The sequence below is a fragment of the Rhyacophila brunnea genome, unplaced genomic scaffold, assembly GCF_057557595.1.
Source record: "Rhyacophila brunnea isolate RB1 unplaced genomic scaffold, BYU_Rbru_1.0 scaffold_9, whole genome shotgun sequence".
In the NCBI taxonomy this organism is placed as follows: Eukaryota; Metazoa; Arthropoda; class Insecta; order Trichoptera; family Rhyacophilidae; genus Rhyacophila; species Rhyacophila brunnea.
This window is the reverse complement of record NW_028233361.1, coordinates 36,512,049-36,540,048: the sequence shown is the minus strand read 5'-3', so window position 1 is coordinate 36,540,048 and position 28,000 is coordinate 36,512,049. Positions and strand designations below refer to the sequence as shown.

Genomic DNA, 28,000 nt, shown 5'->3' with positions numbered 1-28,000 from the left:
TTTAATGTATTTGGCCGTATGTGCACCGTGCCAGCCTTCTTCATGTGATCGTTCCGTTCGCGTACTATATTGTGCGCAAACATATATAATAAACAATGTGAAGTTCTTTGCATGCAGTTCTACGCAATAAACGGCTTATTTTTTATTGGATTCAATAAAAATGGAAATCATTACCATCGAGGATAACCCTGAACCTCTTATCAACAGAAATAAAAGGAGTCTTTGCTCCAAAATTAGTAATAGAACAACTTACGGATACTTATTTAATATATCACTTTCACTAATTCTTGTGGCATTGTTTATTTTGGTGATATATTTCTTTAAAGATTATTTAAAGGCGATTTTGTTTTGGGTGGAAACACAGAATCCCTGGTTGATATTCGTGTTTTTTATTTTGTTGTTTACAATAGTCAGTTTCCCTGTGACTATCGGTTACTTGGTGCTCATAATCACGAGTGGATATCTCTTTGGTATTTTACGTGGACTGGGAACTGTGTTAATCAGTGCTAATGTTGGTGTGGCGATAGCTCATTACACGCTTAGAGCCATCAGTAGTAAATTGCCTGTGAACCGATTGATCAAAAACGAAACTGCCAAAGCTATGCTGAGGGTTATAGCCGGACCCCAAGCCTTCAAAATTGTCCTCTTCGCGAGACTGACACCGATACCATTTGGGCTGCAGAATACTATATTTGCGGTGAGTTAATTGGATAATTTTCTCTCATACTTTTATCAATCTATTTCATTGTAGAGGGAGACTCCCTCAATTGTAATAAATTAAATTTATATGTTATTGCAGATAGTTAGATTAATTTGTTTTATTAAAATGCACATTAAGTACAGTCCATATCCATAACATTACATTTTCATCAGTGATGCCCTTTGACAAAATGCCGCCCCTAGGCAGCGCCAAAATGCCGTCCCATTTTTTATACAGTATTTTTTATCATCCTTTCATGACTAAAATATCTAAGAAATGTGTTGTATATAGATACATTACTAATAAAATATATACCACTTAATCTAATTTAAATGCCATCTCTGCTTCAACAGAGAATATTGCTAGTCCACGGTTTCAAATACATTTAAAAATACACATGGCAAAAATATTTGGATGGATTTTAAATTAGGTAGGTATGTACCTACCTATAAATCGAAAATCTGCATGTGTCATTGCTGGTCATTAATGACGTAACCTCCAAGGACAACGGAAGTAAACTAGATATCGCGAATATGGCAAAAAATACAGTCCTGTTATTAAACCTTGCATGTTAATAATTGATGCCTACTTTTTGTTTCCAAGCTGTTAGCTGTTTTTTTTTAAATGGAAATATATTTTTACGCTATTACTAAGTTTAGGTGGCTATTTCTAGATATACTTACCTAATGATTCTCCTCGATTTGTCGCCCTTCGAGTAACTGCCGCCTCCAAGCAACGCTCAATCTGCCTACCCCCACGGGACGTCACTGATTTTCAAATTACCAAATTGAATAAGTATACATGAAGATTTAAGAACGTAGCATTTATAATTGAAAATACAACTAGCGTAACGCTACCTATATACAGTCGAGCTCGGTTATTACGATCACGGATATAGCGAGATCTCGGATGTAACGAGGAAATATTCGTTGACATTTTAGTTTATGATTTTCTCCATACATTTATTCATTTATATAACGTTGTAATCTTATCGGCTATACCAGGGGTCAGCAAACCACGGCTCGCGAGCCACATGCGGCTCTTTTGGTATTGGCGTGCGGCTCTATGCCAAATTCCCAATTCACATTTTTTTACAAAAAAGGTAAGATTGTTGTCGTTTTAAATCCGCCCATTGTAAAAGTCGACAAATTAAATTTTTCTCCATTTCATATTAAAACGAGAACTTTTGAAATAATTTTTTTTTGGTTATGTAGCTCCAAATTTGTAGGTCGCCACTAAAATTGAGGATTTGGAGAGAGTAAAATGCAATTTAATTTCACAACACAGCGGAGCGCTCTAAAAGATCTACATAATAAGGTAGATACTACGATGAACAATATAAATAGCATTTAGAGAAGCCAAATAACCGATAAGAATTTGGAGTCACGCCTAAAATTGAAAACTACAAGCTAAATACCAAACATACAGACACTCCAAAGAAATGCAAGGAAGGTCATTGTTCACATTAGTTTTAAGGAATGCGTGAAAATTGTATGTAAGTCATTTTCTGTAAAAATTATATTTATAATGTCAATAAGAAAAATTATTCGCAAAATCTTCTTCACTTGATAAAAAAACAATAACATTCACTGAAATAAATCATATTTATAAAAATATATGTATGGCTCTCGAATTTTTGTAACCGTTGTGATACTCATATTTGGCTCTTTTGGTCCAAGAGTTTGCCGACCCCTTGGCTATACCAAGCTAAAATATCGTCAAAAATTTTCTTAAAACTGTAAATGTGTTGATTTTTTAAAAACATTTCGACCCTGCAATAAAATCCGACCGGACAGGATGCCGCTGGGTTCGGATTACATTTATGACACTAGTTAAGTGTCTTAAGTACCTATCTAATTTGTGTTTTCGCCGACAAGATAGAAAAAGTATCCACGCATATGGTTGAAGTAAGTAGGTACCTACCAGCGTTCATTACAATAAACAACTTCTTTTGTAGTTTATGAATGCCTTGCTTGTTTCAGGGAAAACTTCTAATTGTGTGTTTTTGTTTGAATTGCGACTTTTTGTGTTTTGTGACCGATCATTTAAAAAATTTGATATAACGAGTAACGCTTATAACGAGCAAATTCAGTCAGTCCCATCTTCCTCGTAATAATCGAGTTCGACTGTATATTCTTTTCTTTAAGCCCAATGATAAGTAGTGTGGGTAGTAACACCCAGGTTTTGAGAAGATCACATAAATATATTGTGACCTCACGGGAATCAAACCCGGTGTCCCTGAATGAAAGGCCAGTGCCTTATGCACTGGACTACGGGGGCCGCCTATCTATACCATATTGTATCTTTCTTTTATGAGTAACTATAGGTAGTGTTAGGGTTTGTTAGGTGGGGTTAGGTTTGTTAGGGTAAGTTCACCCTACTTTCCCGCATCTATTAGATTCCGGCCTATGTGCTTTATCAATTGAGCCACCTATGTCCTACTTAATTATGACAAAATTAACTAGTAAGCAGTATACATATATAATCGAAGCGGGTTTCAATCCCGCCTGTTGTATTTTTCTAATAGGTATGTTTCTGTCTCAATAAGTTGTTTACAAATTATGTATGTTTAATAAAGAATGTTACATTCCAAATCTTGTGAAGTATTCCTTAAAACAATAAAATAGTTTATTATGTCAATCGTGGGTATTCTGCGAATAAGCATTAAGTCAAAAATACTAGTTTTGAGATAATCGAGTTTGAAAGTTTGGACGGTCTTAGCTTTTTTTATATGTATAAAAGGCAAATTCCTTTCTGCGATATTGCTTTGAGTATGACTGAGTGCAGTTTCGCACGCAGAATTTTGTGAATATAGCCTGAGAATGAGAGAAGCAAATGCACTAAGTCCCTTTAGTGCCTTTTCTCTGAATAGATGTATGTCTTTTTGACTTATAACATAAATTATCTTCGCCAGTTTTATAGATATGACTGTGTGTGTTTTTGTAGACTATAGAGCATACTCTTAGTAAGATTACCTCATCATTAAGTCAAAACAGCAAAATTTTGACTTAGTGCTTTTTCGCAGAATACCCACGAATGTATTATACATGCTAGTCTATAATGGTTTCTTAAATCTTAATTTTTCCTGTAAAGTAGATATTATCACTATATATTCATTGCAATGCTTTACTATTTCAATTAACCGTAACTTTCGTAGTGAATCAATCAACAAAATAACTATATATCTGGAGTTAAACATAATTATGATATAATTGGTATAAAATCATTGATAGTATCACTTTTATTTCCTCTATTTAGACACAAACTTTGCTATTTCTTGTATGTAAAAAATAAAATCAAATATTTACATAAAAATAACAGAAATATGAGGGCTACTTATTGCCCTATTATCACCAATGGCGGTTTAGTTGCACACCTTGGAAGAACAAATAACTGGGGTTCCTGATTTCTCAGATAGTCGCTCAACAATCTGACAGACTGATAACTGTTATCAGGGGCGCACAGATCAACAAGACTGGTAAGAATAGTAGACGTCTCTTTTAAAACATGCGTAAGTCGGAAGTAGTATTTACATAGTCAAATAAAGATCCAATCTAAAGTATGCCGGCACGCTCTAGAGAAATTCAATTGAATAATGCCACAAATGCTATCAATATAGTCTCAGAAATTTCTTTTGAACACTCTCCACTATAAGTACCTACTTACTGATATACAAATAAAAATCGTTCAGTTAATTAGTTAATATATACAGGCATTGATATACTACTAGATGAGGAGTTCCCATACAAGTGTCATTTTAAAAATGTGCCACAAAAGAAGATATTACGAATATTGTCTTATAATATTTCCTTGTAGGTATAATGCGTTAAGACCGTTAACATGGATTCCCGAATTTCACCCGTATTGCCCTGGCTGTAAAACTAAATTTGCGTTCTTGGAATAGTGACCCTAAGGGTGTCTGCAACCCAAAGCTTGCAAGCTACCAAAAATTCATGTCTGAGCGGACAGAGCAAGTCGTCATGCGCTGACTATTAGTTAGAGTAAGATGCAAGCTAGATCGGGCTTACTCATAATTATTGCCAGGTCGTTTTCGAGACAAATATTAAGTGAGCTTATATCGAGTTAAGTCCGCTGATATTAAAACAGTAAGTTTTAACACTGGCCGAGTCGCTGAAAATCGGGCGTCATTTTAAGAAGCATATGATTCATCCAGTAGTATATCAATGTATACAGGTAATCTTTGTTCATTCTGACCATAGTGAGTGCGAATTCGGTGTATCGCGATTCGTGATTGATTTTTAATTAAAAAAAAATCGCCCCACACTTGTTTTACATGTGCCACGTGCCAGTAATCGTCATAATAAGTGCTCTTGCATACTCGCATATAATAAATTTACGAGCACGGGTGAAAAAAAAGTAAGCCGTTTCCTCGCAACGTACGTTTTTACAACACGGAATGAAATAAATGTTTTTTTTCTTCAGTTTATTGCAAAACTACATTACTTTTATCTTATATATGAGATTTTTTTTTGTTATTTAGTACTTAATAGTGTTTTTATATTTTAAAATGCCCTGTTGATTGGGAAATTTCGCTTATTGCGTATCCAAAACGTATTCTTTGATGTATATGATTTAATTATCTTCTATCATCTTATCAATGCCAGCGGTGCTATGTCCGATCCTCAAAGGAAAACTGTCCAAAATAATTATGGGTAAACATGGGAAGAGGCCTTGCAAGTCACACCTTCGAGAATGTTACTTGCAGTTATTTTGAAATGTCATGTTCCACAGCACGAGAAAAACTCTGATCTAATTATATTTTTTTTGAGGAATTTTTCTTATAGTTTCGGTGGTTTCTCACGATTACTTTTATATTATTTTCAATAAAGAGAATCTTACATTCTTTCTTACATCAAATCTACAACAGTCAATGTTCCCTATTTTACAACGTTTTCGTAGCTCGTATTCTTATTTGTCCGGTGGTTTTTTGTCCGGTACAAATCTTGCAATCGATTTTTAACTAACTTCCTGACTAGCTAGACATTTGAAACTTTTAGAATATATCAGAACACGCATTCTTTTAATACTTTTAGCCATCTTTAAGTAGAGTTGAATTCATTTTCAGTTAATTCTGTTTTGTATGAAAAGTTATTTCTACACCATTATTTCTTAGGGGTCTGGGGTCCTAGAAACTAAATTATTAATATATACGTGCGTTACTATGGAAATCAATATGACATGTCAAAATGACATTTCTGTATTATTTCTATCAAGTAAAAATTTTTTTGATCCTTTAAGCTAGTCAAGCCAAGTTTATATGATTCAACAGAAAATTTAAAAACGTTGTATATAAAAAGTTCTTTTTGTAATTATTTTTTCATAAACCTACTGTAAAATTGCAATAATTAATTGGAAAAAATAATGGAAAAGTCAAAAAATTCAGTTGTTTATAATGACAATGGGTCAACCATTTAAATATTTGTATCAGTACACATAAGGTCGATAACTCCACATGTGGTCAAAATCTAACAAAAAATAAAGACATATTAATATGTTAATTTACACATTAATATATAATGATCTATAAATCTATAACCCCCCACACCTGTAACAAAACCAGCCGAAAACATACGAAAACAATTAATGACTTACGGAAACTGAGAAATTGCAATGATACAAGAATTGGCGATACGTTTTATTTTGCTTGTTTTGTGATTTTACCGAGGCTTTGGTTGCGACTCGCTGTCATATTGCCTCTTCTCTTCTCTTCTAGAAGGAGATCCGCCGATCAGGTCCTCACTCCTATTCTATTAAAGAATTTAACAATTTTGCCAAGCTCTTCCGTCTTACCCACCGCCAGGGCACCTTTCAATTCATCGACATTCTCATAGATATCCGCAATTCGCAGCTGTACTCTGTGGCGTTCATATTTAGGGCATTGTACTGCTATATGTACAATGTCCTCTAAAACATCACATTCATCGCAGAGCTGCGATTCGCTTCTTCACGCGACATCAAATATTTTGACCATTGTGTACCCTGTTCTTAGCCTCAGTATTAGCTTAAGCTCGTTCCTCTTCAAAGGAGTCTCTACAAATCAGGGCACCAACCGTGGTGATGGTAAAATAGACTTACTCCATTTCCATATTTATTGCAATTAACAACAGTTATTCGTTGATTGATGTTATAATTTCAAAATATAATTCAATGGAAAAACGAAACTAATGTTCGAAATCAACAATTTGCAGTAGAAACACAAGAACGTTGTTTACCATTATTTTAAATTATTTGGCAATAAAAACTTTGCATGTGCTTTACGAGATATGAGCCCGAAGTGCTAGGATCAAAACTCGTATCCATTGCAAAAATAATATTGGTAAAAGACGTGTACGATTCTAGTTATCACTAATCCCAACTTGGTAAACTTTATTATTAATGTCGCCAGTAAAAAATCAATACTGAAACCTTTGAAGCATACGTAACAATACATTTCTAAAATATTCATTCGGTAGTGAATTATTTAATTCAATTATAACTGCATATTATATTCCATTCACAAAGCATACTAACTTACTCACCTACATGTGTAGTATTTTCATTAATCATAAGATAAAAGAAATAATGCAGGATTTTTATAGATTTTATAAAAACATAGTAGTGTTTAGAATAGTGACTCTTGCATTCCGCTGTCTACATAGCTGAAGGCATTGAGAGACCCGTAGAGTTCTTCATTCGGTTGGACCATCATGTAAGCGATCTCTGTATTCTCCGTCGACCATCGATGTTTCTATATAACTAAATATTTTGAAAATAGAATATGATTATTAAGTATGTCTATATATTTTAATAATTAATTATTTATTACAAGCACAGTGACGTCCCGTGGGGGTAGGCAGGTTGAGCGTCGCTTGGGGGCGGCAGTTACTCGAAAGGCGGCAAATCGAGGAGAATCGATAGCTAAAATTATTTTGTTTACATGTTGTACAATACCTAATAGCATAGTATAAATGGTATGAAAATAATAACTCTGTGTATCGCTAAATGGTACAAACTAAATGTGTCAGAAATATCAACCAAATAAAACCTCAGACTGATTTGGGTGTCTAACTTAATTATGTATATTATATTTATTCGCTTTTTATACTTATCTAGATTTAATTTTGAATGTTTTAGTGATAGGTATACATTTTGATAGTAATCTATCCATACAACACATTTCTTAGATATTGCAGTCATGAAAGGATGATAAAAATACTATATAAAAAAAAATGGGGGGGCAATTGACGCTGCCTAGGGGCGGTATTTTGTCTAGGGACGTCACTGTACAAGTATGCTGTATATTGATGCGAGACTTCCGTAGGTGGCCTACATAGAATACAAGACCCGCCCGGCGAGCCTGTTGGTGTGCTTATAACCAACATTATTTTAGGCTGTAAGAATGTATGGAAATACTGTCCGACAAGAAGATCTAGGCAATAACCGGAAGTCGCTAGTGCGGTTAAAAGTAGGAGGAGCTTGTTAGTTCACAGTTTTAACACGTGGACAACACGTCGTTAACCGGAAGGCGCTATAATCGTAGTGCGGTTAAAAATGGGACGAGCTTGTTAGTTCACAGTTTTAACGCGTAGCCAAGAAGAACTTGTCGGACAGTAGTCATATGATTATTATTAGGTTTTGATGCTGTTTTGATCATATTATAGATAAAGCAAATAATAATGTTGAAACCTTATTAGTTTCCAAAATAGGCATTTTCCTTATACCTGCTGCGATATTGTCATTCTCATACGGTAACCAAAGTTGACATCACCGGAACAGACTGAATTTATTATCACTGTAAAGCGAGGGTTAAGTAATACAAAGAGCCAAGATAAACAGAATGGTCAACCATCTCCAGTCCTTGAAGTGTATTGTTATTGAACAACTGACTACTTCAATCTAGTATAATGATTTTCACGTAGTACAAATTATGTTTGATCAAATAGTATGCTACGCTACATTCATTACATATGTACTACAATACTAGAAAGGACGATTCTATGGTTGGATGTTATCATTTTATAGTGGATCAACCACAGAACAGATTAATAAATAGAATTTATTCCGATAGGCTATTCCCCAATACACTACATTTTGACGTAGGGTTTTTGAATGTGTGAGTGTCCTACGAAAATGAAATACATTATAGACGTACAATAGTGTATGTTGCAACCTTCAAATATACCAATATTGAATGAGCGTCAGTGCATAAACCGAGAGCAGTTGTCAGAACGAAGGACAAGTTTACGGTGACGTATTTTTCACACGTGTTTATCCCATATTCTTCCACACTCGAGATCGGTTGCCTGTTACTAGTGACTCCACACCCATTAGGTATTTCAGTTCCCAATAAGTCATTGTTACCTGGGAACAACTTAACCTTGAAATTGCGCAGATTGCGATTTCTTCTACTGCGTATGAATTACGTTGGTTCAATTTAATTATTGTTACCGTTATTATTTCTGACATGTAGCCCATTGCATTGTTTTCTCGCGCTCAGCATCGCTCTATCTACATCATATTTTCTATCAAAACTATCAATCTTCATGCTTGTGTGATATATTATTTATTGGTACAACTGGTATAGTAATACCATAGTGACTGTAAGATTATCTATGTTCGCTATCGCTGACGTATCGGCTTGTCTCACTCCATCCCCCACACCATTTTGTCGTTACGTCCCCAAAATGTCTAACCTTAGAAAATAAAAAAAATCGCATCAAGCAAAAATAATAAATACTATCTGACAATGTTTCTTTGAGATGGGAATTTTAAACGAAGTGCCAAATGCATACATACCTATTTAAGAAAACACAAAACAGTCCGTTTAGTAGAAGAAAATCACATATTTAAGTGAACATTTAAAAGATTATAGTTACATGGTTCTCACGATAGATTTATAGCCCGGACAACGTACTGTCAACTTCATATAATTGCAGAATTAGCAAAAACTCTGTTTTCAAACCATTATAATTTTATTTCAACATGAAAACACAAATCCAATTAATAAAAGATTAACATTGTCACAATATGTTTCACTATGCCATAAACATGTCAAAAAGAAACTAAAACATTTTAAAGACAAATTGAATCTGGACTAATAATAATTTGTTTAAAAAAGTAATTCTTCTGACATCCTCATTATGGATGAATCGTAACTGGCCTAACGAGGATTGGTTGTTAGATACTCACTTAATCTATGCACTGAATCCAAAAATATCTGAATTTTACCCAGCGATCAGAATTAGGACAATCTAATTTCTTTTCCACGTTGGATGGCGGTTTAGATTTAATAAATTTGTACTATATCAGGCATAACTTCGAAAAGAGACTCATAGATGGCGCGGCTCATTGACTGGACGTCGCAAGCACTATGATGACTCCGAAATTGATATCTCTCACAGTCTTAGTTTAGTCTGATTAGCTCTGACACTTTTGATCATACAAGTCCTCTATTTTGAGACTAAGCACTATCAACTACTTGCACTATCGAGATTCGTTTCTAGTGATAAGTGTGGTATCTAGTTGTCAAATGTGATACCTACCTGAACTAATCCTTTGGCAAGTTCATCTGGTTGATTGGTCGAGCGAGTCATCTTATTTTGTTAATCTGTTTTTGTGTACCGTTTGAAGTATTCTCTGTTATTGTTGATTAATCTCTGAGAAATCGGTATAAATACTAAAACCGGAAGTGTTTCTATTTCATAACTAAAACATACTATAACTGGCGACCAACGTGGGCCCAAAGTGTTTCTATGTTATTTAATAAATAAACACCCTATAGTACATAATTAAAATGAATTATATTTCCTTTTTTTATTTATCATTTAAATGTATTTTCCAGTTCGATAATCGGTATTAATATAATCCATGTCTGAATTCACCCATTGTCTGATGTTGTTTATCCAAATTGAACGCTTCATTGGAAAAGCAAACAGTTGCCAAAAAGCTTGCAGCTATTTTCGAATAATTCTCACATGATAGATAAAACTTGACTGTTTTAACATTTCATAAATAATGATTTCAGCTGAGCACGGTGGGCGGCTTACGCTACCACACGGCGTCTGGAGTTGGTCTCCTGCCAGCACAGATTATCAACGTGTATCTCGGCTCCACCCTCAGATCCATGCACGATGTGCTACAAGAGTCGCATGTGACCGGGTACATAGTCTTCGCCTTTCAGGTATTTAAATCTATTACTTACTTACCAACTTTTTTTTAAATGTTTATTTTATAGCTGTGGAATTATTTTGATATCTGGTTTTCTTTACACAACTGGAGAGCGTTAGGGATTGATAGGTTAAGTGGCATTTTCGTGAAATTGTTTGAAAGTAATTTCTCAGATTTTATGGCATTTCTGGACAGTTTGTGGTGTGATTAAATTAATTATCACAACAAAAATTAATATTTGGTGCGTTGTATTATACTAACACAACCTATTGATTGAAGTGTTTGGAGTAACTCGTGCAGTGGTGCGAATTTAGAAGTAATTTGAAAGTGAAGAAGCATCTTTGGACCTGGTTCGGCCACATAACAGGGAATTTCTACCGGGCCTACTTTTTTTTCGAAGCCAACCGTATTCCAGTGCCCGGAAAGGTCGCTAAATACTGTCCAAAAGGTGTATATGGCGGAGTTACAGAATGTTGACATGACCTGAAATGACGCTAGAAGACTAGCGAGCGACATGGATTCTTGGAGGCGCTGTGTGGTATCCATATCGTCGGTCCCTGCAAAATGCTATTTTTCAGTACGAGCAATCAAAGATGTTTCATCAAATATCCTTTGTGACCTATTGCTTGCCATAATGAATAAAAATACGGGTTATAGAAACTTTTCTAAACGTTTATAAAAACATCTGTCTGTCCTGTGAACATAGCAGCAACTGTCAGATCCGACGCATCTTGCTCACCCACGCCCAGCCAACAATGTCGGTTGGTAAGAACTGAAATTGTCATTCGGACACTCTCGGTAGATCCGTCATTTTTAACTAAAATATCTCGAAATTTTTCAAACAAACAAAAAAAACTGTGATTGTGGTATAAATGTTTAAATAACTTTTACGTAATAATCCGAAAATGACAAAATTTCAGATCCGACTTTTTTAATAGGGACCGACGATATGCTCTGGCTAAAGGGCGGATATAGGCAAAAGAAGAAGAAACTGTGCAATTGACACATTATTTTGATCCTTTTTATTTTCCATTTATTTAACAAGGTGTATCTTAATATCGTCGGCGTTTTGTAAAAAGGGCGAATCAACCATTTTGGCGAAATCGAGATTTTAATGAAACTACAATATGTACCCCACTAGCTTTGTTCTGTAAAAACGGCGAATTTTTATCTCCATAGGAAAGTACTTAAAAACGATAATCGACTAAAACTAAATTAATTAAAATTACGAAATAAAAAGCAAATGTGACATATTAGGCCTTTTAAAATATTATATAATAGTACCTATTATAATGACAGTATTCTTTCTAAGCTTTATTATAAACTTGTTAGATATTTATAATCACCTACAGGTAAAAAACAAATAAATGTCAAAAGTTAAAAATCCTCCTCCTGTAAAGTAGCATTTTGGTTAATTCGCCCTTTTTACAAAACACCGACGATATTTACTTAACTAATATACTTACCTAGATACTGAAAAAATATAACTTGAGGTGCGGTAGTTTTAAGAAATAGTCTTTCGATATCTATTATCTTGAAAAAATTCTATACTTTTTTTTAATATAGTATGGAATATAACAGATATGGTTTCATAATCACATTTTTTACAACAGGATGTCACGCCTGCAGTGACCTATTTTAATCAGTTTTTATTATATCATTAAAACAATATATATTTTTAGCACAATTTTAACATTTGTATACGACCTATAAATATTGTTTGCAAACTAAGTTAGTAATCATATTTTTTGTTGCTGTAAAAATCTCAGATATTTTTTGCACTTAAAATTGCTAGCTTGACCTTTACAAGTTTTTTTTTTATTAATTCATTGTGCCATGAATAATTGCAGTCTTTGATTCAATTACATCTGTTATACATCACCTCTGTTAGATGACCTCTGGGTTTTTATTATCGGTCCAGTCCGTATACTTATACTTGAGGATAAATTTAAAGTCATTAGGTACTGCAGGAAAATGGAAGCGATATTATTGAATGAATGGCAATTATAGATAAAGCAAAAATTTATTCGATTCGATGAATATTTATTATGCATGTATTTTTCCTGTAACACTTTCATCAAGGAAAGAGTGTTAGTGTGTCAAAAACGTGAGTGTAGACATTCATAATATAATACAATAAAGGTTAGTTAAGTTTGTTTGTAAAATAAAAGAATAATAATTCATAGGTTATTTAAATTGAATTTCAATTATGTAAATTCTAGTGGAGAATCGTACTAATGATACACCCCTGTTACAGGTGGGCTTCTCCCGGTGTAAAATAATCGTTTAGTAGTCATAAGTCGAAACCTAACCCTGACCTCTAGAAACGGCTTCATAAAACATCTAATCTGATTCCTTGCTCAACTACGTAAATTTTTTTTTATTCATAAGTAAAGGCCTTCGTCCGATGTGTGAAAATCACATACTGGGCGGAGGTGTAATTAAGATAAATTTAATTTGATTTAAAAAGTATAAATGATGATGGATGAGAGAGATAATTTTAAGACTAAATATAAGTATTCATATATAATAAATTTTGCCGCGCTTGCCGGCAACGTTAAAATCTCCACGCGCCTGCGCCGAGGTGGTGCTCGTGATTCGCCAAATCAAAAGCATCACGCGATAAAATTTGGCCAATCACGAGAGTCTTTTTTGCTGGACGGCGTGGGTACGGGGAATTTGAAAAAGAAAAAGAACGTTAGTAAGCGTCCTTTGTAAACCGTGTACGGACCTGCGTAACTAATTGTAAAAACAAGATATGTAAAGGACTACAAAGTGACGTTGTCCAACCAAATATTAAAATATATAACGCTAAGACCGCACGAGAAAGACTTGGTGTTTTATTTAATTTTACCAACATATTATATAAATCCTTTTTTTTATCTTTTTTTTTGTGAATCCGGGGTTCGATGGACACCTGAGCTCAGTGGCGAAGGGTGGAGGTAGGCTGTTAAGATCCGCCATAAACAGTGCACATTAAACTTTTTCAGACATACATATTTGTTTTCATTGAAATAAGACTACATTTTACAGATAGTGTTAGTTAGTTTTTAAAATTTAATTAAACCCTGAGAAACCAAGCCATAATAGATAATAGTCAAAAAATACATGTCAATCTATAAAATATCTAACATTATACAATTAAATCATACATAACTTTGAATATTTTATAAATAGAATAATATTTTTTATTTATTATAGTTTGGTTTAGGCAGGGCTTAATGAATTAAAAAAATTAACCAACAATATGTGTAATATGTATTTTTAATCCAACGAAAACAAATAACTATGAATGAAAAAGTGTGCACAATTTTGTCGTATTGCCCAAATTAGACCAAAACTATTATGGTTTCGTTTAGGCATGGTTTAATTGATTTTTAAAAACTAACTAACACCGTCTGTAAATTGTAGTCTTAGTTCAATAAAAACAAATACATATGACTAAAAAAAGTTTAGTGTGCACTATTTATAACGAATCTTAACAGCCTACCTCCACCCTTCGCCACTGCCTGAGCTAGCCGCTGGAACCCCGGGCATCTCACTAAGGCAATCAATTTTGCCATACTTTGTACTGAATACATTTTAGGTAGGCCAACATGTAAAATATTCAGGAAATGCTGAAATATGATTTCTAAATGTATGTACTCGTAGATATATGGGATACAGTGTTTCGTCGCATACTAAACTCGCTATTGATAGCCAAGGTAGAAGTAGTTCAAAATTCCAATTTATGTGGCAACAACACTGTATATATCTCATCATCATCAATGACTTAATAACCCTGGGTGGGTCCTAGCTTCTTCAATTTCCCCTTAGTCCAGTGTCCTCCAGGTGTTGACACCACCCAACCACCGGAGTCTATGTTTGACAGTCTACTTCCGACCATCTGGTTTAAAAAAAAAAAAATTAAATACCTCGCATTAATCATTTTTTTTAAGCTCCCTCAAAAACTGCAGAATCGGAGTTTCGCTGTATTTATACAGTGAAAACTTTTACCTTATACTAATATAAAATCAATTTAATAAATTCACAACTGTATACAAAACTAGTTTCTCTTTTTTTATTGATTGCGTATTCATGTAATTACCTGTCGAACTGTGTTTCAAAGGAAACACTTTGACCTTGCAGTGTGAAGTGTTTTTCAATTCAACAAATTTAAACAAATAATATTACCTAAAACATCTCAAGGTCTCTTCAATAGAAACATGTTTAATAAAATTAAAATAATATAAACAGCTATTAAATTTATGCTTTAATACTTCATTTAGTTAGGCGTTTTAGAGTTAGTCTATTGCAAATTGCTAATAGTACTTAATTGTGGTTATCGACCGATAATACATTATTTATTAATCTCTGTAGATAAGGTCCCTAGATCAGGAGTTCTCAAACTATTTACAATTGAAACACTACTAAAGTATCAAAATAATATACATCCTCTTTCAATAAAATTGTTATAAAGAATCATACAAATTTACATCTGCGGATTATATTTCATAGGTAACTATTGAACATATCCTATAAATGGCAGTAAAATGTAGGTAGGTGTCTCTGAGGGTCTTGTTATATAATGGTGTACTAATTAGAAAGATATGACGAAATCAACTTTGTATTTATTTTGTGCTATTTTCTTACTTTTTAACTGATTAATATAACACACGTTTACCTAGACATAGCATTGATTTTTATCGCATTGACGAGTCAGTTCCTAATTCTTAATTATTAAATAATCTAATTATATTGTCATCCTGTTGTCTGGCAGTAGTATGTGGAAAATCAGAGTTATGAGATAAATTAAATGCATTGATTTTATCCTGACTAAATTTGTGATGAAGTTAGAAATTACAAAACAATTATTGTAATATTTTTATGAATTATTTATGTTTTTTTTTTTTTGATATTAATTTTATCGAGGCTTTGACTGCGACCCGCTATCATATCGCCTCCTCTTCTCTGGGTGAAGATCTACTGTTCAGGCCCTCTCTCCAATTCTTTTAAAAAACTACCGAGCTCTTCCGCCTTCTCTAATGCCAGAACACATTTGAGTTCTTCGACGTTCTCAAAAAGTCACAGCTCGTTGTTCAAATTTTGGGCATTATATCACTGTGTTAATTTTACTCTTAATATCTGCTTGAATTCATTTCTGCTCAGAAGTGACTTGGTAAAGCAGGGCATCGGACATAGGGAAGGTAGTATGGACTGTGGCACCCCCGTATGGACCCCATTTGGGGATGTCTCTGTGTTTTTGGAGAGGCCCGAATCGGTATCAAACCCAACAAATAATAAAGCGCTGATTACGAAAATAAATAATAATAAAAGAGCCGAGCCGGCAATGCCGTAAATTTTGTTGACAGTTGGAGATGTTGCAACGTCGCCTTCTTTCGCCAACGGCTCTCGTTGAAAAGCGAACACACAAGATGGCGCGCGGAACGCTACAAACAGCTAAATCGCGAACACGTACATTTCGTCCTCCGTAGAATTAAATTATTAAAAATGTAACTATTATAATATAATATTAACGTAAATATACCTTGCCGTTTCCAAAACAATTCCGGTGTGTTATTGTTCACCTCCCCATCCCGAATCAGACGAAAAATCAGACAACAAAATAAAAGTGACAGTTTGCTATTCACTTACCAAAATGGAGGGAAGTGATAGGACTTACTCAATTTCTCCTTGTCTATGGATGCCCTGTAATCTAACCACATGCTTTAACATGTTTTCTACGTATTAAAAGAAAACAAATAATTAAAGCATTGATATCCTCCCCCAGGCAACGCTTGGAAAAGGGCATAATAAACGTGTGACATGAAAAACTTTTGTCCAGTAAATTTAAAAATTTAAGCTACACTGTAATTGTTAAACTACATATTGACTTTTTTTTAAATTGCAATATGTTGTTAAGATTTTATCAGTAATACTATTCATTGCTTTTCGGCAGGATATGATTCCACCGTGGCAAAATAAGGGATCCGAGTGAAGTAACAAACACAGTGACAGCATGATATAAACCTGTTTCAGGTAGAATTTTTGCATGATAAGGACAAGTCAACTGCTAGGAAGATTAGGCGGCCATAGACGGGACAGTTCTCGTAACAGGTTGAACATGCCAGTTAATACGTAATGGCGGCCATACAGTTATCTTTGGTAGATAATCTGCTGCGCCCATAGACGGACACTTTTCGACCTGCCAGATGTGTGCCAGGTTCAAACTGCCAGCGACCCCCTACTCCCGTGTTTTTGTAAAACTGTTGGAATTTCAACTAGCCGAAAGTTCTCGGGTGACGTTAGCTAGCTGTGTCGTAAAGTAGGAGTAACTGGCGCGATTTGGCGGCAAATTTTGACAGTTCTGTCATAATCTTCTAAGTTCGTTCGATAAGAAGTATATTATTTTTGTTGCGTATTAGTTCTTTTGCTACTCATATTATATAATTACGAATATTGTGAAGTGTCAACTAGGTACCGCAAATAATATTTTCCACTACTTAAATACAAAAATATGTCTAGGTATCATGGAAACAGACGCCAACAACAATTAGTATACTATGAATAATTTATTCAAAATAAAAGAATCTGGACATATATTCACACAAACAATAAATTGTAATCATAATAAATCTAACAAAATCAATATCGTTCAATATACCCTACTTAAAACTAATTTAACACTAGGTAGGAACCCCTGTGTAGGATCTCCGCGAACATAACCTCCACAGTTTTTGACACTTGATCTGCCACAGACAATAACTGTGCATATATGGGCACGTCTGTTGACAGTTCGACAGATTTAAATGGGGTAGTTAAACTGATCTGTGGTGTGGCCACTAACGTACAGTTATTGAACAGTTATTGTCTGTGCCATGTTCAACCTGTTACGAGAACTGTCCGTCTATAGCCGCCTATAGTCTAATAATGGAATTTCTAGATGTATTTCTTAGTATTTTAGATGTTATCAGTATAAAATATAAATAATTCATCACTATTTTTTGCCAAATAATATTTAGTAGCAACGATTGCCAGTAAAATTTGATTGTATATTATGTATTTGTGTCGCAAAATAATTTTCATACTTTCATACATTTCATTCAAATAGCAATATTATGTAGCAAGAAAATTTCTTTTATGTTATGTTTGTCTTCAGTCTTGTAATGTTTGATGTTTTTTTATTGTTCTTGTAATATCCGAATATTTTAGCTATGGAATTTAATTTGTTAAAGTACCTAAACAAAAGTGACAAATTACATTGCCACTGAATTTAACAAATTAAAAGCGTACTTGCGGCCATGAAACTAACTTTGTTTTGTAATGTACCATAAAATTCACAGTTAATTTAAATTTTTCATGCTAGACTTAATGTATGGCTAATTATTTTTTAGCGTTGCAATAAATCAACCATGAGAAACTGGTCAACTATAAGAAAGCACAATGGTGCATTGTATTTATTTTACTTCGCTGAAAGATATTATCTTATGTTCAAACCTGTTATGGTAATTTTATTGCTTCTAATGTTTTCAATAATTAAATGCATATTGATGTCAAGTATTCTTATTGTGGCTGGTCTATTAATATTAAACAAGATTACTTAGTAAACGTCATGTTATTAATGCGTCAGAAACATGTCAATGACAAAAGAAACAGGTCCACTATAGTAATACCCCGTTTACACGTGCATGGATTTATTACTGACAGTACGTCATGGCCCCCACATCCTGAAGCGGGCCCCCTACCTATCGCTAAAGATAAAGGCAGTGTGACGCTCTACAGTAGCGTTTTCCAAATGGTGTACGCTGTAAAATTAATGTGTATATTTAGTGTTTTTTGTATATTTGAATTCATCTATTCGAATTATGGAGTTGTCGAGTATCGGTACACAATTAAAAATTGTATCGTACAACCATGTAATTTTAAATAATAATGAAGATAAATAGCGCTGCAGGCGACTTTTTTACTATTCGAGAGAATTTGTGATGTGTGTTTAAATCACTTATCTGGTCGATTCGCCACGCCGGGCCCTTCCTGAGCCCGGGCCCCCAGGCTAAAGCCCTATCAGCCCCCCCTTTGTAGGGGCCATGCAGTACGTATTACCGCGGCCATAACATAAAAATGCACATGTAAACACATATTATCGTGCAATTTGCAAGATTGCATGCAAGGATTACAAAAGTTCAGAAGTTTCTGAATTTTCACACGACAATTGGACTGTATATCTGCGCCAGTAGAACGATAATAGCGAACCTGCCGGTAAATAAACGAACTACACCGCAGAGACTCATTTTGAGGTTAACCGATTTTTACGACTATCAAATAGTACCATAAAGTGACAACATCACGTCTCGCTTACTCTTGAAGAATGAGATTGGCAAGACAGTCAGCACTTTTACGTGTAAACAGTTATTATAGCGATAGTTTAAAATACACACTATTGCAAAATATCAAGTTTCAGTTTAAATTAGTATTCAGATATAAAATACACGTCTCAACTAAAAATCAAATCAAATTATACAGTAATTTAGTATATGCAATAGAATTTTTCTGTCATTTTCGAATGTAGGTGCTCCTGGACAAATTTTGAAGCAGCTCAATATCTTCAAAATGACTTACAATGTTCCTATTCCTTATGCCAAATTTAATGCTATTTATCCATTTAAGTGCACAATAATTATTTTGATATCTTTGGATGACCCAATGTGGAGGATAATCTATAAAATATCCAAAAAACTCATGGATGTATTTGGAACAATATTTTACCATAGTGACATATTGTGTCTGGACGGTAATATGGACGAATCATCTGGAAAAGAAAATGACACTCACTTTCTTGTCGGGTCTGCCGAATGGCATAATCTGTTCTAACGCCATTACAATAAAGGTGATATTGCTATAAATTCCTGATGCTTTTTGTTGGGTCTGCCAAATGGTTCGGTTCGAACGGGTTCGTTCAAATGAACATTGACATTAGAAACACTTCTCTAACGCCATTACAATAAAGGTCATATTGCTATAAATTCCCGATGCGTGGTATCGCATTATGGAAATTGCGTGATGTCTATCTATACATGCGAATTTACTTGCTAGCTACTGTATTGAGTGCGTCGTCCATTAATAATGTCATTGGTATTAGGCATTAAAACAAGCTAATAAGTAAACTGTGAAAATTTAATCTCACGATGATCCTCGAATCAATCGTCCATGTCCAATCGAATATTATAATCTGTGTATTAAATAAGAACAGCCTTGTCATTAAATAATAATCATTAATTTATATCGATCTTCTCATTTAGAATAATTTTATTGTTATGCAAAGTATTAAACAGATACAGGTGACAATTAATAATTAAAAAGTTTGTTATGAATAGTTTTCATATTATCGCATTCATATTAATGTGTGAAACAAAAATCAAACACGTAACTGCTATGTATAAAAATTCACAATCATTTTATTAAATGTTGTTATTATTTTGATATCATCATTATATAATTTACCTGACTCATTCTCCAACACATAACATATCGACTGCATAATCTGTAAACTGACTAACTCCATTTGAGCAAATTGTTCAGGAAGGAGAAAAAACTTAATAATTTAACTATCGAGCGGAATTTAACAATTCCAAAAATACACTATTTTAGCTTTCCCTTTGATATATAAAGAGCGTAGTCGTTCCATATACGATGTTGGAAATTTGGCACTTGCAGTCGGCTGTTTTGTGTGAATAACAATAACACATTTATTTATAGGTTTAGGAGTTGAAATTTTGTATGAGCATAGAAAACATGCTTTATAACAAAATGCCTTGAAAATATCATTTTTAGTCAAAAGTGCAGTTAGCTGGTTTGCAGTTTAAGCAGTCGATATCAATATTTCTTCTTCGAATAGTAATCATCAGGGAACACAAAATTAATGGGAACCGTCTTACCCTACTGAGTGTTTTAACAGCTTACGGATGTTGAGTGTGGAAAAATAGGGATAAACCTAAACACGTGTTAAATGTGGATGTTGATATATTCCATCTACGTGAGGATGAGTATAGGTGGACGTTATTTTATAAATTCTTAAAATAGGGTCTTCTTAACTCATCCGGTGTACTTCCTTGTACCTATATATTTTTTTGTATTTACACATTTATACTGTAGAATAACTTAATACTGATCTATCTCTTTTGTTATGTACCTAATATTGTTTTAATAATATTTCGTTGTTTCTAAATGTCATGTTGTGAGCGTCTTAAACTTATAATTTGTAATGTCCACAATATGTAAAATAAATGAATTGAATTGAATGTTATTTTCAATAGTTTCGTCTATGATAATAATATGCATTAAATTTTGTCACGTAAATGTAAAGTACATTCAATCCGTCGGAGCACTTTGTTATACGGCCTGTCCTTGGTCCATGGCGATGGATTTTACGTTTCTATTTATTAACCTGATCCGTGCCACGGACGAATTAACTCGCCAAAGCATGTATGTCGCGTCAGGCCACGGACGAATATATTCGCGGGTTCTTGTAAACGTCATAACTTCTGAATAAACAGTCGGTGTATATTTTATAAACAATATTTATCATATTAGTGTGAAAATATTCATGATAATCTTGATAAACATGTTGTGTTGCTAAGTATTCACAAATATTTATCATTCTGTTCCTATTTCATATTTTTTAAAGGATTTATTTTATTCCGAAAATAGCTGGCCTACAAGTGTCCACCTAGTAAAAATTGGCTGGCAGTGATAAGGTTAATCTGTTTTGCAGTAATACTCATGCATCATTTGAGAATAAGACAAATTTGCAGAATGTTAAAACATTTATGTAGAATTTACACCACTCAATTTGGTCGCTGGTCCACTCGTATTGATATAATCCTCAGTACCTCAATTATTTTATTTTATCAAACTATAGATAGCTATTTTCCAACATTAATTTTTAATGGGCGACATTCAACAGAATTGAGAAGAATATTTGCAGTAAGGTTGCTATGCATTTATTTTTTTTATCATGTAATGTTTCTAATGGTTTGAAAACAGGTTAAATTGATAAGAAAAATTAACAGTGTCTAATTAATATTCTAGTAGATATTATGTTGTACATGACATGTTAACTGTTTTCCTGATTGCTATTACAACTTCAACCTTCCTTACATTGCATTATTAATGATATGTTAAGAATCATTAGCATAATATACATAAGTGACAGTTTCAACAAATCAAAGGCGTACCTAGGTGTTTTGACCAACATTAATATCAATCTTTATCCATATTTTTCGATTCATCACTACTCTACCCTGCTAAATTCTTTATGCCAATGGAAAAAGAGTTAAGTCTGAAAAATTAAAAGAATAGTTAAATACAATAATATGAAAATTATTATATATTTCATACAGAAACATAATATTCAAAGATATCCAAAACTCAATCTTCTTTGGCTTTCTTGAAAAATAGTGATTTTAGACATTTATGTCTCTTTTCCGATATCAAACAAAATTGAATTTCTTATTCAGAGTCCACCTGTGTTCAATATTGGTGTGCCCAGATGTAATCAGTACACACCACAGAACAGATAATAAATAGAATACCAATAGGCTATATTCAATACGCCACATGGTGAAGCAGGCTTTTGAATGTGTGAGTGTCCTACAAAAATGAAGCACGCATTATGCACGTGCAATAGTGTCTGTAATACACCAACATTAAATGAGCGTAAATGCATAAACCGAGAGCAGTTTTCAGTATTCGACGTTAAACGTATTCTAGACACATGTGTAAGTTTAACCCGGATTCATCCTTACTCGAGTCGGTTACCTGCTATCGCCTTACCCGTTGTGTATTTCAGTTCCCATTATTTCTGAGTTCCCTGGTACACACTAATGACAATGACACACTAATTCAATGAAAATTCAAAAACTCACTGAAGACATAAAATTGAGCGATGAGTTTAAATTATGTATTTTTCAAAACATTTATACACATCAAAAATCATTAAGTATATAAAATTCCTTTTATTTTTAAAAACAATATATATTTATTAATATGCGATTAAACGCCATAGAAATTATTTTTTTAAATTATCTAATTATTAATCATTTTGGACAAAGCACAGTGCAGTCATGGCAACAATATTATGAAGGTTTTAGGCTCTGCGATAGGAGCCTACCATATTTCATACAATTCGATAGACTGACTGAGGTTACGTGACGTAAAGTCCATACAAATAAATATCAAAATTCCTTGAGAAATAATCTGACATTTATTTATGTCAAGACAGATGGGCGCTGTGGTATATTTTTTAAACCTTTGCAGAATATTTTATAATCTGTATAATACATTCCAATATATTATACAACATCTGTCGTTGATAAATTTAATTATTTTTGTAGAATATAAAATAAAAGAAGGTAGGCTTTAAATAATCGCCTAGTATGGAGTCTTTGCCACTTTTATACGGTGTAAATGAAATGCTGTAAAACATCTTTGTCAAAGATCTATTTATAATAGTCCAATACCGGCCTTGACAGCTTGACAGTATGTCGGTACTATAATATTTATTATACGTAATGAAAATATAAATTAGGTTTAACTACCAACTTACTAGTATAAATATCATAAATATAAATTGAATGTGGTGTTTCAAGGATGTTACACTCATTATATTAATTACCTTTTATTGTGTTTTTCATTACTTTTTAATGAATCGTAAAAAATCGTGAAAAAATCAGAAAATCAGACCGATAAAAATTAATGACCACAGAGCCATATAATAATTATCTGTGATTTTTTTTTTTCATAATTTATTGATAAGTACTATTTCAATTATTGATAATAACTGATTGTTTTTTGAGAATTACGACATATATCTGATATAATTTGTAGATATTAAATCACTTAGGTATTATTAATATTAAATCGATGAAAAGATTAAATCAGGTATACCACTCAATGCGTTTATTATTAGTATTTTTGGTAATATGATAAACGATATTAGAATTTGATAATATTAATTTATCAAGTAGTCAGAGGTTTTCGAACTTTTTTATCTCACGGCGCCTTCCATGTAAAAAAAAGTTTCATGGCGCCCTAAAAAAAAAGGTAGGATTGGTGAGCATGCTCTCTGCTTATGCTATGCTGTGCTTCTCCAACTTGCTTCTCAATCTACTATGCTTCTCAAATATTGAAATCAATTTAAAACCAATAACATATATAGACAAAGCGCCGCCCCATATTATTTTTATTCTATATCCGCAGATGAAAAATTTGTCGACATCACGGAATGTACTTTAAATAGTGTTGTATTATTTGTATTCTTTCCTTAATTTTCTACACCCGAGCAACACATGACCTCCTAGACGCAATGACATACGAGACATTACTACAACTACCTTAATTTCTATCAGATCTTTAATCCGTGTGTACTTATTTTTTAAACTAAGAGCTAAAAATTTTAAATGAAACATGAATTTTTGTGCAACTATTGGATCCGTCACTACTTTGAATTATCACATCCATCAGATTGTCAGGAATTATCACATTTTTCAAACAGCCGCTGTGTACTGCTTCCACAGTTTGAATACCACTGAAGTACATTATTATCTTTATTTTGTAACTACGCTGAATCGTTGTCACGAGCAGTTATATAATTTCCATAATTTTTATTGTAAGTCTATTTTTAGTTTCTCAGGACATATATAACGAATGTATCAATATGTCGACTACCGTAGTTCGGTGGAGCTGCACTCATAACTAATCACGGAGATTCTGAAGCTATGAAATGCGGTACCATCTTCTGCTACATTTACCGTTGATCTTTCCATGGACGACAAATAATATAAAATAACAATAATTGTTATATTGCCATCTATTGACATTAACGTAAACTAATCCTATAAAAATTTATATTTAATTGGTTTGTGTCTTCAATAATAGTTTGCTTTTCTATATAGACAACAATTTGTCAGTCGCTACCTGATAGTGCAATTGGTTATCAATCAATCCTGCCCGCTGCCTTTGATTTTTATTTAGTTCATCGAGTAAACCATGACAGTTCTTCGTAACAGATCAGCAGGACTCTTTCTTCAGAGAATTTTTATATACTTATGTAAATGCTTTTAAACAGTTTTGTGACACTGAAGATGGTGGTGATAATCCAATGATATTTACCTGTTTCAGATACTTATCGGTATAACGCTGATGGTGTGGGTGGTGCAGAAAGCGCGCAAGGAGTTGACTCTGGCGCTGATGGAAGCCGACATGGGCCGCGATGGGCCCGTCTCCACCTCCAGCAGCTCCACGTGCATCAGCTAGCATTCCGTACCCGCACATATGCTACCTGCTGATGTGTAAGTCCTATTTTTAACCTAGTCCTATGTATTGAAGACTCACCGTCTCAGATGTAAACATTATTCTATGCATACTCTTTAGTTCTGCCAATGAGAACAGTCGTCTATGAATATTTTTTGATCATCAGTGTAAAATAAATACTACTTTATCCAATAAACTTAAAACACTTTTTTTGTATTGCAGAATTGCAATGCAAAAAACATAATTATTTCATTAGAATGCATTTACTATTATTGGTTATTACTTTCTTTTTTTGGTTGAGACGAAATTGAGGTATGTCTGTCTTGGGCCGGTCGTATCACATCAACAAAGCTTTCGACATAGAGCTACTTATAAAGGTTGCATAGGCGTGAAAAAGTCCTTTTGCCTACACCACTGCTGCTGTCTTTCCCTGCATCATGAGCTTAAGAAAATTAAACGTTTCATTACGGAAAATATGGCCGAAATCAGTAGCCTATCTGTGCTTGATAGTAACTATATGTTCTCTTGGCTTATTGGTTCATCTTAAAACCTCCTCATAGGTAATGTGATAAGGCCAGGAAATTCACATTCATACAATCATCATGTATGGCACTACAACCCTTAGCGGGTCTTGGCTTCCTTCAAAAACCACCTCCATCCTTCAGTCTTCTGTTGCCATCAGGGGTTGCATACATACCCGGTATTGCTGGTATATCGTCCAGCATTCAATGCATGTGTCCGATCCAGCGTAGTCTCTGCATTTCCAAATGCCATATAATCTTTTCGCCCCCGTAAAGCGATACAACCACACCTCGAAAACTTCTGATTGTTATATCGTAACAGATAACATTGTCAAATAAAGAAATGCTTAACAAAAACAACGATAGAATTTTTTTGTCTTAACTGAAACGTTTCGTTATTCATTTAAGTGTCCTTAACTCTTGGGTCCTGTTCATTATTTTTTTATACTTGACAAATAAAGCCAGTTCAGATATGAAAAAAATAACAAAAAAATATCTGTTTAAAAACTGTCAATATTGGCTTATTATTTATCATGATTATCATGGATTATAATTAACCAAATTTAATTCTATTAATCAAAATGAGACAACTACATAAATCCACTACTTTCATAAATTTTAACAGATACCTGTCAGAGAAAACCTATTTATATTGTTTCATTTTAATCATGTTTTAATGGCTTTTCACGAAAAATGTACAATATCGAACATTACTACTAAATACCAATATGTATAAGAAAGAATTTAATGCTATTTTCTTTGCTATTTATTTTTTAAACTTACTCTATCTTTGGCAGAACTATGTATAGAATAATGTATAATGACACTTCCACATTGTTCTAACTTGGCCCAAAACAATACAGTTGTTGCAAAAATAGATGCAATTTGAATTTAGAATGTTTGCTATTGAAAATTGAAAATGTGCATGGTGTTAATAAGTATATAAGTCTAAAATCATTGTCAAATCTTGGCATTGAGTGCAAATCTGGTTTATCATTTTCTTTATATAACATTGGTGTGTTAAATGTCTAATTTATCATTTCACTGTAAACATTGTAAAACAGAGATTAAAGCAGAGTTAAAACATGGTTTATTGTATTAAAAAATTAAGATTTTGAGATATTAATGAATTGTTGCCATAAATATTTAATTATATTGTTTTTTTATCCTAAAAATTCACATAATATGGAATCTCACAATATGCAATATTTGTGGTTTAATTTAGTGTTTATTATTCGACATCAATAAAAGTTGTCTTGTAATTTGAATTCATTATTTTATCGTTCGACAAACTGCAATATGGCGTAATCCACAATTCACAAATTTTACAGAAGGCACAAAAAACTGTAGCTATATAATGCAATGTGTGATGAAATTATAAAAAGTTTCTTCTGTACATTTTTGTGGCATATGTCGCAGACCAAGTAAACATCTAACTTGCAAAATGTTCTATATCTCAATTTTGGTCATACGTTGAATACTATGACAATTTGATTTTTTTAATTTAAAAGAAAACTATTCGTCAAAACTTTCTGATATTTTACACGGATGTGTAAACGTTATCATTTTTTTAAACTTGCGTGAGAATTGCATAATGTTTATACAGATTCATACCTACTGATAAAATAACTATTGATATTGGTTCAAAGCCTTAGTTGTTTAATGACAAATAAATTGTGCAAGCATTTAACCTACAATAGTATCGAAGCAGGAAAGGTTAGTAAATATTGAAAGATAAAAAATGTCATTCATAGAAATAATTGACAAACACATGATTGCAATAGCTTTGATTCTGTACAAAAATGTCATGGTTTTGCAATGCTGACTACCAGTTATTTGTAAATATTTCAAATTGCTTCTATGGTTAACACTACTAATGTATTTGGCCTAAATAATTGTCTTTATTCATTAATATTATTAACTGTACAGAGTGGAACAAATTGTCTAATGAAACATCTTTTACAGCCCCCTTTTGGATGATTTTGTAAGAAGTCAACTTGCCTAAAGTAACCAAGGTGATAATAAAGTTGTGATTATATTGAGATGCACGTCACGTACTGTCACTGAGACAAATTTATTCTATGGTTTCATAATTTCGCAGAATGTTTTGAACGATCACCGCCTCGGTAAATTCGATGATGGAGAGTGCCAACTCTAACGTATTAGTATTTTGAATTGCTACTTTAATGCTAATTTCAATTAATTTTAACAGTTTTTACGTTGTGATATTATATCCATACATAATATTTTGAACAGAACCCAACCTGCAGACCATAGATAATAGACAACATTATTATATAAAATACATAGTGCCAACCGCTAA

General features: G+C 33.2%; 1 protein-coding gene across 1 annotated transcript; it reads left to right on the top strand.

Moving 5' to 3' along the window:
* The first annotated feature begins 3 nt into the window (after positions 1-3).
* LOC147063564 (transmembrane protein 64) lies at positions 4-27,998 on the top strand. Its single transcript, XM_085959588.1, has 3 exons — positions 4-697; positions 10,725-10,880; positions 25,025-27,998. The coding sequence occupies exons 1-3, from the start codon at positions 161-163 to the stop codon at positions 25,157-25,159; spliced, it is 828 nt and encodes a 275-aa protein (XP_085815714.1). The 5' UTR covers positions 4-160; the 3' UTR covers positions 25,160-27,998.
* The last annotated feature ends 2 nt before the right edge of the window (positions 27,999-28,000 follow it).